Genomic DNA, 14,069 nt, shown 5'->3' on the forward strand with positions numbered 1-14,069 from the left:
ACATTAGGAACGATAGATGACATATTGAAGTGAAACTCCGAAACACCAATCAGAACATGGAAGTCGTTCCACAAGACAATACGTTACCCATAGACAACTTGGACTATTTAAGTGATGGTGTCGAATATCGAAATAAACATGGCAAGTTGTTGCCCAATTCGTTTCGCGCCATTATATGTGGTCCATCAGGAAGTGGAAAAACCAACACAGCATTATCGATATTATTCCTTTCGAATGGAGCCAAATTCGAAAATGTTTACGTGTACTCAAAGTCGCTTTATCAACCGAAGTATCAGCTGCCTAGAGAGATATTGGAAAAAACTAAGGGAGTCGGTTATTTCCCATTTCAAGACAACGAAGAAATTATAAGTCCAGAGGCGGCCAAACGAAATTCCATATTCATATTCGATGATGTAGCCTGCGATGTTCAGCAGAAAATTCGTGAATATTATTCCATGGGCCGCCGTAAGGACATTGATGCCATTATTTGTGTCAGACGTATTCCAAGATACCCAAACAACTTATACGTGACAATTGCAATATGATTTTATATCGTTCAAGCAAGACGAAATGAATTTGAAACATGTATTCGATGAACACGTCTCTCCCGATATGTCTCTCGATGGATTCAAGAGAATGTGTGCCGAATATTGGCGTGACAAGTATGGAACTTTTATAATTGTCAAGGAATGTGATTTGAATGTGTGTGTGAATAGAGATGAAAACGTTATTCGTCAATATGAAACCACTCAGTAAAGAAGTCGATGTTGTGCGCAAGAACAAAATCAATGAAATTTCAAAAAGTATAAGAAAAAAGTATCTAGCTCTGAAATTGGGAAAGTCTGAAGAGGATGAGTCTTTACAAAAGTTTTTTCAACCTATATCGAAGCCTCTGAAGGATATAGCTGAAATCTCTAGAGCATCGGTAGGCCATTTGAGACATGTCAAAAAGAAGAGAAACACAATTTTTACCACTCGAAGATGTTGCAGAGACGACGAGAAAGGAGTCGCCATCACCGCCACGACCACGACCATCCATGGAAAATATTTTAGAGGAGAGTATGATGGAGTATCTGGAGCAATATCCACCCATATCACCCAAATATGTCATGAAACACTGGGCTAAAGACGATTCAATCGATGAAATATACAGACCAGTTTATGGCGAGTCCTCTTCGAAGTGGATTCTCGGTAGATACTACATTGACTTTCATAAACGTGGTAATATTACAACTGAAGGACTCGTATTCAAAGGAGCTCCAGGGCTATGTAATTTGATCTTTCTCGATGAACCTGAAGCCTTCAATAAGGAGGATCAAACCTCTTATAAATGTTTGTTGGAAGTAACATAAGCCCATCTGAATGCCAGAGGATCCATGAAGGGAACTCAAAAATGGAAATGGTACGGCATAATAAGGCCCATGTTTTGAACTCAAACACTTGGTAAAGGTTACGATAGCAATGATGTTTTTGTTTTTTGGTTTCTACAAACGAACGCCATCGATACTCATCGTTGGATATATAATGAGAAGCCCTTCGAGTATGTGTATTGGGAGGATCCGAATGAGTTATGCGATAGATAAAAGCTGCCTATAGCTTCGAAAGATGCTGGAAATACGTCACATGACAATGAAATTACAGCTATAATCAGAGAAGCCAACATTATTCAGTGATAAATCTTTCAAAATGACATGTCTTTTATTCCACAAATTCGATGCGATAATGCAAAATTGACATGAAAATCGCAACGAAAAAATGTCAAAAATTCGATGCGATAAAACAACCATTTCTGCCACTTTAATCGCAACAAAAAAAACCTATTTTTTAAACCATCATTTCATGCAAAAACCGATATGATTTACATTGTAATATGCTATGAAAAATAATGCAAAATTGACGCGAAAAACGCATCAAAAAAAGGTCAAAAATTTGATGCGATAAAATGTTTATTTTCGTTACAAAAAACGTATCGAAAAAATGCGTTGAAACGACCATATCTTGGTCGCTTCGAAAAAACGCATATTACTAAAATCATATCGATGTATGTCATATTTGCATCATGACTATCGACAAGTTCGGGCGTAGGAAGCATTCTGCAACATCAGCAGTAGGCAGTAGTGGAGGTTTGCTACATACACCCGATGGCAACATTGATTTCGATAATTTGAAATTGTGCAATGTGAAAAGACCCACGAACACATCAGATGCAGTCGACAAAGAGTACGTGGATGAACTCGATAAAAAAATGTATGCAACTATACAGAATCAAAGCAGTCGACATCAAAAACAAATGGCCCAAGTAAATGAAAATCTAGCAAAAATGCGAGAACAAGTAGATCAATGCCAACATCTAATAACTCAAGTTAATGATAAAATAACAAAAATGAGTAATGACATTCAAGAACAGGAGAATGTGAACAAACGATTCAACACTTAATTTCAAAAACTTGATACCAATTTTGTTCAAATGGTACAAACAAATATGGTACGAAATAACGAGGAGGTGGAGCGTTACAAAAAATGCAATCAGCAATATGTGAGTAATATTGAAAATATTCGAGCAAATTTGCTAGAGAAAATAACAGAAATCACCGATTTGGTTCATTCGCATAACAAAACTTTGAAAATTGAACAGAACTACATGATGAAGCACTTTCAAGGTGATATTTCCAAACAGATTTCCTAAATAAATTCGGATTTAGCGAAGGAACAATTTGATATACAGAAAATCAACAAAATGTATTTTTATCCATCATCATAATAAAATAACAAGTTTGACATTGTCGGTCATCAGTCGTTACATGGCTTCCAAAGACAAGATTCAACTTGAACTGCATAAACCATTCAGAAAAAAATTTCCTCGGCGTCGTACCATCATCAAGAGACTGGATGATTTATGGCAGATGGATTTGGCTGAAATGAGATCCTACGACCACCAAAATCGAAATTTCAAACTCATTCTCGTCGTCATAAATTGTTTTTCGAAATTCGTGTGGACACGGCCGTTGAAATCGAAAACGAGAGAAGAAATCACCAAAACATTTTCAGATATTTTGGAACATACGGAACGTTGCCCAAAAAATCTACAAACCGATCAAGGGATAGAATTTTACAACAAAAATTTTCAAACTTTGATGAAAAAAACACTGAATAAATCACTACAATACGCTCAGCATCACGAAGGCTTCTATGGCCGAACGTACCATTAGAACGTTGAAAGAAAGACTTTTCGAATACTTCAGTTTCAACGGTACCTACAAATGGTTGAATGTCTTGCCTGAAATAACGAAATCCTACAATGATACGTGATACTCGAAGACGAGCATAGAACCATCGAAAATCAACAAAGCCAACGTTTTAGAAAAAGGTTACACGCCCAATTGGACAACGGAATTATTCAAAATTATCAAAGTCAACATTACCAACCCCGCCACCTTTATGCTAGAAGATATGCAGGAAGCACCTATCAAGGCTACTTTCTATGGGAAAGAATTGCAGAAAACTGCAAATCCCGATATATATCTCGTGGGAAAAGTCTTGAGGAAAAAAGGCAGAAAAATGTACGTTAAATGGCTGGGTTTGGATAACAAACACAAAAGTTCGTCTATGGTAATGCTTTACGTGAATATTATAAACGAAAACTAGTGTATGATTCATGTAATAGATGAGAAAATTGGATATTTACCTTTTTGTCGCTCAACAATCCTCGCCGCCGCCGCCGCAATCCTCAATTGTAAGCATATTCACATACTTCATATTGTAATAAAACACACAGAAAATATATTTGTTTTTTTTCCTTTATTCAAAATCCCTCTGCCTTCAGAATACAACAATGAAAAAGAAATATTTGAATTATAAAAAACGTGATATTATATAATGAATGATTTGTTGAAATACAGTAAAAAATTATATTTTCTGTGATGTCTCCTGGAATTCCCGGAAATATATCGGAAATCCGTCCTCTGGTTGTTATTACACCAGGTGTTTCAAAAAATTCCACGTATGATTTACTGCCATACAGTATGTAACCTTTTCCGCTATTAGTTTGGAATATCACATTCATATCGGATGTTACTCGAATTGGATAATTGTCTTTGATTTCTAGGCTAAGAAATACTGCCACAAAATATTCACGTTTATGTTTGTCGACTGCAATTATGTCGCCTGCTGAATTTTGAAAAATTTGTTTAACAAAAACGTTTTCACTCATATAATCAGCAATTTTCTCAACATCCCATTCAAATCCAGCTTCCATGAATATTTGTTGTAACCTACATATAGTCTGTGATTTGGAAAATCTGGAGCTTTTGCTAAAAATATAAAATCGAGGATTGCAAAGGTTTTTCAATTGAGTCTCAGGGGTGTTGGATGTTTTCTTTGTTATTTGGGGAGTATTTATCGTTGATGTTTTCTCCATTATTTGTGAGGTATTTGTCGTTGAAGAAGAATGCTGAGTTGTTTTTACTGTAGTGTACGACCATATAAAGATTCAATGGCATATAAGTCATCTCCTCCTAATTGAATTGTTTTTTGTTGGTACCAAGGAAACATAATGAGAGTTTCTTGGTTGCTATGCCCTAATCTAATTTCATGAGTCAGGGTCATGAGAAAATTCGTACCTCCATTTTCATCAAGATCCCACGATTCGTCCTTGTCTAAATGAATTTCTGTGCATACATCATCCGAAGGTGGATGAGCATGAGCTAAAACTCTCCTAGGCCAATCAAATTCAGATTGACACAGTCCATTACCCATGCAGTCTCGGCGTAATGAGTGTCTTCTTTGCACCAGCGATATAGTTATATCAGGTTTATTGGTTTCAGTCAAACGAACATACTTGAATTTGAAATTAGTAATATTCCACCATAAACTGAAGGCTTTTTCAGCATTAGGCCTCATTTTGGCACATGCTTACGAAAAAGACCATTTGAAATATGTTTTGTTTCATCTACCTTGAATCGTAATCAGCGATTACACATCTCGGTCTTTGTAGCAAACTCAGAGTATCCGAATTCAATGTACCATCTACGGGGAGATTATATTTCTATTGAAAAATAGTCATAGTCTATTCAAAATCTGTGAGAGAATTATTGTTTTCGATGTAACCATATTGAAATAGATACTGCAACATTTATTCTTTATTAGTCACATTTTCACAAGCAGTGAGGTATGGAAAAAATATAAGTGCCCACCACAACATTTTGAAACAATACTGAATTCCCAAATCATTTTAAATTTTTATATATGGTAGTTGTGAGTATGTGTGGGCGAGATGGTAATGATGCCAGCATGGGGTCACAGAAAAACATGAAGCACTTAGCCGCAACTTAATTTTTTATCAAGTACTTTTCTGGTTTTTCACATTTTGTCTTCAATCGAGGACCGCCTGCCCGGTACTGACGATGCCCATTAGGCTGAAACAGCTGTTTATCGGTGGCTCTTAAAATGAAATCAATATGGGAATGATCAGAAAGTACATATCTATTTATCTTTTGATTTTCATGGAATTATTTTCCAGCAGCTTGACTGCATTAACCTTTGTCGATTTTATATATATATATATATATATATATATATATATATATATATATATATATATATATATATGCCATTGAACATCAAGATCATGGAAAAACGAAAAAGGCATGATAAACTAATTGTTATTATTTAGGAATGATGTAAAATTCAAAATTTATTATTGTGAATAACTTCCTTAGAAACTGACATGGAGTGATGCTTTTGAAAATATTTATATTTACATAAAAGTGAGGTTAACTATTGTTGTACGAAAATATGAAAAGAAAATGTATCTAAATTTAAGAGCCAATGTTAAATTAGTAGAATAGAAAATTTTCCTGAAAAAGAATTTGAAAATTTGTTTATGTGAAAATTGATAGATGGTAACTAGGGGAACGAGATAGATTTTCAATTTTTTTTATCAACAACGGGATTCTTCTTGAGGCAACGAAAGAGACGCCACGCTAAATTTTTCTCTCCGTAAAATTTGAATTATATAGTACATGAATTAAGAATTAAACTGAATAGTAGTGAATACTGATTAGTAATAATAAATTCAGTGAAAGAACCTACCTGTCCAGCCAAGTTGAGTAAGAAATCCATGAGTTCAGCTTCACGGAAATATCACACCACACACACACCAGCGTTGAAGGAAAGTAAGGTATTTACTTAAACCATTCATAAACAATATATGCATATATTAATGAAAAGGCCTACGAACTGAATAAGAATAAAAAGTACTTGAAATCAAAACCAGAAATTGGTCTCTGCCGAATTACAGTGACCTGCAATTCATCAACTGATAATTACCACATCTGTTCGGTGTTTCTATATTGAATAGTTCGTTGTTCGGTGTACATTTAGGACTTTCTCAGAATTAAGGAATTTTCTCTTTTGGCAATTGATAAATTTATATATTTCTGAATCAAACATATTTTTACTTTTACAATTAAAACTGTTCTATATTTCCTAAGAAGAATTGTGTCTTTTTCCAAATTTTTCCACAGGTGAAGTCTACTAGAAAAATCAAAGTTTGGTAAGTAATTGTTGTGTTTTTGCCTGAATCCACCTGAGAGGTTGAAAAAAATCTCTATACACTGAGGTATAGGATTTAAACTCAACGTAAAAGTCTAGCCGATTGAAATTTTCATTAAAAAAAAATAATAATAATAAAAATTAAAAAAAATTGTATTTTACAAAACCCAAATCAATTAAAAATCATTTATCAACATCTTCATCATATATATATATATATATATATATATATATATATATATATATATATATATATATATATATATTATTATTATATATTGTTGATGAAGGGGTGAGGTCCTTTTGTGAAGCGGCCGCTGAATTTAATAGAAGACACCCGCTAGAGGTAGCTGTACACCCTGGAACTGTACATAAAATATATAATCTATTCGTGTGCACCGGCCAAGTAACAAAGGACAGAAAAATTGTAAAACATCATATTGATGATGATACGATATTGACGGCTCATCAAGCTGATCCTAGAATTAGTTAGAGAAACTCATCGCTTCAACTCAATATGAGCCGCAGTAAAATATAGAGGTGTTTAAAGAGGCATAAAATACATGCGTTCAAACCCAAATTTTTAGATACTTTGCACGAAGGATATGAAATCCGCCGTATGGAGTATTGTTCATGGATGCAGGGAAATTATCTCAATAACAGGAATTTTTTAAAGTATATCTTATACAGTGATGAGGCTACCTTTACCACGAATGGTGTTGTATCTTCCCAGAACATGAGGTTTTGGGCTGAACAAAATCCAAATTGGGTGGTCAATTGTAGAGACCAAATATCTCTGAAAGTTAATGTGTGGTGTGGTATCCTGAAAAATAAAGTTTATAAGGATAGGCCAACAAATAAGAAATATCTCCGTGCAAGAATTATACAAGCATGTAGAGAAATCACACCTAGAGAACTGAGAAGAGTTGGAGGAAATAATAGAAGGCGCATAGAAAAATGAGTTCGATTGGAGGAAAATTTCATAGAAGGCACGAAAATATAAAATTGCCAACAGTTAAATCATTTGAAATTGATTGTTTTGTTTTTTAATTGAAAATGTGATTAGTTTTAATCTGTGGTGATGGTTATAAAACAATGCGCGAAGCTGCAAATATTTTCAACGAGCAGCATCCAGACAAACAAATTTGCTATTCAAGTGTAGGTAAGTAGAATTTTAAAGAATTTCAAACAGACCGACTCATTAGAATATAAACGTAATACGGAGCGTACGAAACCTGTATGCACAGAAGAAAACCAGCTTGACGTACTTCAAGCAGTCGTAGAAAATCCTAGAAGGTCCACCCAAGAAATTATTGATTATAGAGGCATAAAAAAACCTCTGTGAAGCGTATTCTCAAGAAACATAAGTACCATGCTTACAAACCTACATTCATTTGTACATTTCAAGAAAGAGACTATGATTTGAGATATGATTTTTACATGTGGAATCAGAGTGAAATAGAAGAACAACGAGATTTTCATCGATGTATTCTGTTTGGAGACTAATCTACTTTTACAACAAATGGGGTTCTATCAATCACAAAATTGCAGATGGTGGTCAGATGTCAACCCAAATTTTATTATTGACAACAAAAATCAATACTATCAGAAAACAAATGTTTGGTAGGTATGGTATATTAAATGATAAATTACTAGGTCCATTTTTTTTCACGAGAATTTGAATGGTGACAGGTACTTGAACTTTTTGGAAACTGAATAGGTGAGTTTTTGGGTGATATGGTATTAGAAGAACGGCAAAAGTTATGGTTCCAACATGACGGATGTCCGGATTCCCCAGTGGCTGAATAGGACATTTCGTAATAAATGGTAAGGACGAAATACCGAACCTCGATGGCCTCGTCGTTCTCCAAACCTTTCACCTCTATATTATTTCTTATGGAGATACTTAAAACAAAAAGTCTACAGAGACCGCCCCTTCAATAATGTTGATGAGCTTGAAACTTCAATACTAGTTCATTGCAGAAACATTCCCGCTAATGTGTTGCGAGTAGGAGATTTGAGCCAGTTCTAAGCCTCCCCCCACCACTATGACGTATTAATTGCTTTTTTATTGGTTGTTGTTTGGTGAAGTCAATGTGATGTGACCTTGAAGGGTGTGGTGTATGGATCGTTCAGAAATTTTTTCCCGGTTCTAATCCTCCCCCCACCAATATGACGTGTTATTTGCTTTTTTTGTTGTGCAGTGAAGTCAAGGCGTTGTGATCTTGAAGTGTCTGGTGCATGGATCGTTCAGATTTTTTTTTCATATGAGATTTTGTGTGTGTGTGTGTGTGTGTGTGTGTGTGTGTGTGTGTGTGTGTAAGAGAATGCACGGTACAGAGTTTCATCATGTGCTTGTTTGTCTATGTACAAACATACGTCTGCATACTTCGAAGATCCTCCAAGTAATGAATGCTCCATCGGTGTGAGGGCACCAAGTTAGTAGTGGAGTGACGTCACAGCAATAACCGTTCAACGGCTAGAGAGCGACATGTTCACTCCACGACGTGTGGCAGAGTAATACGTATTCATCGGTCTGCTCTCACCTCCCTCGATGTAGTGAAGGATGTGACGTAACGCATCGCCCCAGACTCGCCATCAATGGTGACACGCAGGCGGGCGAGGACTGTGCTAACGTCTGTCCTCTCCGAGAGCGCAACGACAATTGCTTGTTCGTATCGCTCTCGAAGCAGTGAATGATGTGACGTAACGCATCACCCTACCCTCGCTATTGATGGTGACACGCAGGCGGGCGAGGACTGTGCAAACGTCTGCCCTCTCCGAGAGCGCAACGACCACTGCTTGCTCGTGCCGGCAACTGTTATCGCATCAAATTGGGAAATGGGCTTGGCTGTGACGTCAGGCATCTCTAGTGGATAGCAACTAGCAATGTAAACCTTTCACGGTTTCATGGTGGGGGTGACTCGCACTGTTTAATATAAAAGAAATGCCTGGCACACTATGAAACCAGTAGACGAATATATCTGCAGCAGTTAGCAATTGGTAGAGTGTTATTCAGTTCGTAATAGAAGGAAGACGGTGAGTGTATTTGTCTGTTGGAAATTGTTTATATTTTCATATATATTATCATCATGTCCGTTTCAAAAGTAGACTTGAATAAAATTAATAATTTGATTGTACAGGAGGTTGAAATACTAGAGCAAAAGGCCTTATCATCATTGCCAATTGATGAAGTGTACATAATTAAAAATATGTCAACTTATTCTACACGATTTGGTAAATCAATTTTATTATCTTTGCAAGATGTGAGCAATGATAAATTATTTAAAACATGGCTACCAAAACGTATTTCGTTGCAATTCAGTGATGACGATATATCTTGTATCAACTCATCAGGTGGTAAATATACGATGGTGTATTTAGGACAGAGCCAACAAAGTTTTGCTGGCATGAAAACGCGATCTCTAGTTAAATTCAATATGATTGAATAATAATTGTAATAATTTATAGCGAATTTCTTTAGGTCATAGCTTACAAAGTTTTTTGGTGTGAAAACGCTAACTCTAGTCAAATTCAATATGATTGAATAATAATAGTAATTATAATGAATTTCTTATTGTTTTATTATTATTCATATATTAGATGATAATTATATGGAAATATAAACATTACTAACTTAGTTGAATACACCCACTTTGTAACTACAAGTAAAATGGGAATGTGAGTATTATATCACTGAAAAATTGGAGGTTGCTTATTGTTTTTTTTATTCGATTTGAGTTCCACCATTTAAAGATGTGGATGCAGTACGCAAGTCAAGATTGGGTCGATGTTGTAGATCTCAAATCATCGGTTCAACATTTGTCGTCTAAATTGAAGGTGTTGGGTGATGGAGCCGAACATGCAAGCAATTATGATATGAGTGTATGCTATGATGAAAAACAAATCGAATTATGCCTTCGTGATGCTGAGAAGTATTGGAGTGGTGCAGAAGTTTGTAACAAATTTTTGGATAATGAATTGGAATTGTGGCAACTTTGTGAGGTTATGATTGAACTGAACCTAAGAAGATTCCTGTATAGCCTCCAACCATACTTGCCAGAATGGATTATTCATCACTTTGAATTGAATGATGAAAATCGAGAGGAAATTGAAGATGGTCGCGAAAATAATGATTATGAGGAAGAAGTTATTTTAGATAGTCTGTATGTTCCTGTAAATCATAGATAATGTCAAATGAAAAACTTTGTATTATTTTCATGTTTTATTTATTTAAATCTCATGAAATACAATAGAAAATGATTACAAAACAATAAATATGATATAAAATACAATACATGATATAAGTCAGTTACAAATAAAAAAAAGATCATAAAACAGTATATGATAGAGTGAAAAAAAGTGTCAATATCTGCTATGAACTGAACCATCCAATGCATTGTATGTTAAAACTGTATTATGCAAAATTAATGCATATACTTTAGTGTTGTCTGGAAACTTGGTCTTCCTCGTCTCAAACTCAATCTTTATATCAATAGTTGATGATTTTGTTGCATTCGGTTGATGGGAACAATCGATGACGAATAGTGGATTCTCTCTAAATTGCCCAATGTCCATCAGAGGTTCACTCATATCTTTATCATAATAACTTCGCTGGAAACTCTCAAAAGCATAATAAGCAGGAGCATCAAGTTTTTTATCGAAATTCAAATTCCAACGCTCATATGGATAAACTTCAGAATTCAAGTATACTCGAATACTATTGATATCAGCAGTTGTGAATTTTGTAATATCGTGTGTTCTATCTTCAGATGTGGTAGTACTTTGAAATGCGATGATGACAAAACGAGGAGTTTCCAATGCATTAGTTGTTTTGATGGCCCATATGTCTGAAGAAGTCCCACATAATGATGGTAGTTCATAGAGGTCCCACTGTCACCTCACAAACCACAAGAGGAGACTAAATCATCTGTCGGTAACAAATAAGACAGATGGGTATCCGCGGCTAAGCTAAACAGTGGAGACGGGAGTGGGTTAAACAACTTAGCAAATTTCAAATAGATCTTAATGGGCGCCAGGTAAATTTAATCCTCCAGATACCCTAAGTAACTCACAATATCAATAACTTACCAATTAATATTGGAAATAAAAGATAAAGGTCCCCAATATGATTTATTCAGTAATCCTAACTTACATGGATTAACCAACAACGCTTCTAAGACAACAATGCAATATTCACACTACTACGCGATGTTCAAATGTCCATACAAGAGCGCGGTGTATATACCACGAATTCAATCAGCCATAAATTACGGTAGTAACGACGCTCAAAAAAAAAACTACAATACGTCGAGTAAAACTACCACGAAAATTGAGTAGGTGAAATCGTAAATACTAGTATCGGATGGTAAGACAAACTCGTTTGCGTCGCGTGAGCTCAGGCGTAGGCGCATCGGTGTCAATCAGCAATCGTGAAAGGAAGAATATACCTCAATTTCCGTTTCACAAATATCTATGTCAATCAGGTATCAATAACAAACTCTTAATCAATAAACGATAAACAAACACTATATCAACAGGTATCAATAAACATAAGGGCAACAATTATTCAAATATCTCAGTATATCACAAATATTCAATTAAATCAATTATAACTTGCGTGCTCCTTTTGGGCCACCCGGTATATGGTGTTAGGCTACCCCGTAGTTCGACGGAAGTGGATCACCCTGTAGTACTGCTGAGATGGATCACCCTGTAGTACGGCGGAGATGGATCACCCTGTAGCACCACCAAGATAGATCACCCTGTAGGGCACGACAAGCTGGACCAGTAATGGATCATCAAATAAGACCCAAGAAGAAAAAAAAAGGACAACAGGAACCCTTAACGAAGACAAAAAAAAAAGCAGGAAGAAAAACCCTACGGAAGAAAATTCTCAATCAGAATCAGATAAAAATAAGGTGAGATTCAACCCCCATTCAATAGGACTATTTGACTAATCAATACCCCTGGTATATTTTCATTTAAGCAAAGTAGCAAGATAACAAGAGTATATTTTTGGGTGCCCTGTATAACCATATGACCCGTAAAAATCAAGAAAATTGAATGAGTGTTGAAACCTCTCTTCAATACTAATATTCAGTTGAGATATAACGATGGAACCAGAAATTACTAAAATCATTTAAAACACATTTAATGGTAAAATTCTTACCCTGGCCAAGGGGTTTTCTATACGATTCTTCGTGTGCGGTGTTCTGCACGGAAGTCCTGCTGGGACTTGATGAGTGACTGAGGGCCTTCTGTTTCTTATGAATCTAGAGACGAGAAACGAAGGTTGTAGAATTGAAGAAGTGATATCATAGCTAAGATCACATGAGAGATGCGACAGTGATTCAGACATACCTAATTTCGGAAATCCTTCCACCTGGCACGAGTTCGGTAACCACCACAAATCCTCAAAAGAGCTTAAGTTTCAGACTGCAAATATCCACACCAAAATGACCAATCAGTCTTCCACTATACAATCCTGACTTGTAGAAATAATCCCCGTGAAGGATGGCACAAATACAACCAAATATATCCTACAATCAGTCTGATGGTACCCTTTGAACTCCGAACCAAGCTCACCGAAGGCTAACTTCCAAATACTAAGCGACTGCCACATCTGACAGCTAACCAGTTGTTGCCACAGTGCATCCAATCTACACTACAAGCACCAAGGGGGCGCTGTGCACAACATCATACATCTATCAATTCCTCCACAGCCACTTGAGACAATATCAACAAGTCCATGACCCATCAAAACTCCTTCTCAAAGCAATGCAACCCTTAAACAACCCTTGACAACTTGAGTAACCGATCAATCCCTCACCCGTGAACAACTGTAGAACTAGTTCGGTGTAAGTCGACGGAACGACACTACGAAAGTTCGGCAGATGTCAACCAACAGCTGTCTCTTAACCTTGTTTACGAATATTTACAAAATATATTGTTCCAACCTATTTTCAACTATTTACCAATCCTTATTCATGCGATGGAATAGAAACATACAAGGTAAGTCGCCACATCCTTCCCTTTCAGTACAAATATTAGAGCATTCGTATTATTCAGATTATTTACCGAAAATATCAAACAGTATTCAGAAACCAGAGCTAACTAATATTGTTTTTCAGGCGATATGGCTCTAATATGTAGTAATCCTTCTGGAAGTGATGAATAACAATCTATGCAAGAAATATTCTCGGAAAGGTATAGAGAATAAGGCAGGCAGCGGCTGAAAAATGATAGGCGAAGTAAACTGAGAAACAAACAATAACAACTATTTCAACCTAGCGAGGAATTTCGGATCTCCAACGTCGATTGGCAAAAGGAGAATGCGTAAGTACTGGTCAAAGCAGTTAGTCAGGGAGCATACATTTATTCTTGTACATTTCAGGTATGGTTTTCTATGGAACGGAAGATTCCCATTACTATGATGTTAAATGAATAAAATGAACTTGTAACTGAATTACATTGTTAATATCCTCTGAATAAAGATCTTAAAAGGTAAGGTAGTG

General features: G+C 35.8%; 1 protein-coding gene and 2 long non-coding RNA genes across 3 annotated transcripts; 1 reads left to right on the plus strand and 2 right to left on the minus strand.

Annotated features, from left to right (window-relative positions):
- Window positions 1–4,461: 4,461 nt before the first annotated feature.
- On the minus strand, window positions 4,462–4,899 carry LOC141487102 (matrix metalloproteinase-26-like). Its single transcript, XM_074185902.1, has one exon. It carries the CDS (start codon window positions 4,897–4,899, stop codon window positions 4,462–4,464), a length of 438 nt encoding a protein of 145 aa, XP_074042003.1.
- A 6,547-nt stretch (window positions 4,900–11,446) lies between these two features.
- On the minus strand, window positions 11,447–13,053 carry LOC141487094 (uncharacterized). Its single transcript, XR_012468197.1, has 2 exons — window positions 12,916–13,053; window positions 11,447–12,827 (listed from the first exon to the last, which is right to left on the minus strand). It is a non-coding gene; the product is annotated as an uncharacterized lncRNA (long non-coding RNA).
- LOC141487092 (uncharacterized) lies at window positions 12,822–14,062 on the plus strand. Its single transcript, XR_012468196.1, has 2 exons — window positions 12,822–13,890; window positions 13,949–14,062. It is a non-coding gene; the product is annotated as an uncharacterized lncRNA (long non-coding RNA).
- The last annotated feature ends 7 nt before the right edge of the window (window positions 14,063–14,069 follow it).

The sequence above is a fragment of the Leptinotarsa decemlineata genome, unplaced genomic scaffold (assembly GCF_025532065.1).
Source record: "Leptinotarsa decemlineata unplaced genomic scaffold, Ldec_3_MD MMD2_tig00078363_RagTag_RagTag, whole genome shotgun sequence".
Classification (NCBI taxonomy): domain Eukaryota; kingdom Metazoa; phylum Arthropoda; class Insecta; order Coleoptera; family Chrysomelidae; genus Leptinotarsa; species Leptinotarsa decemlineata.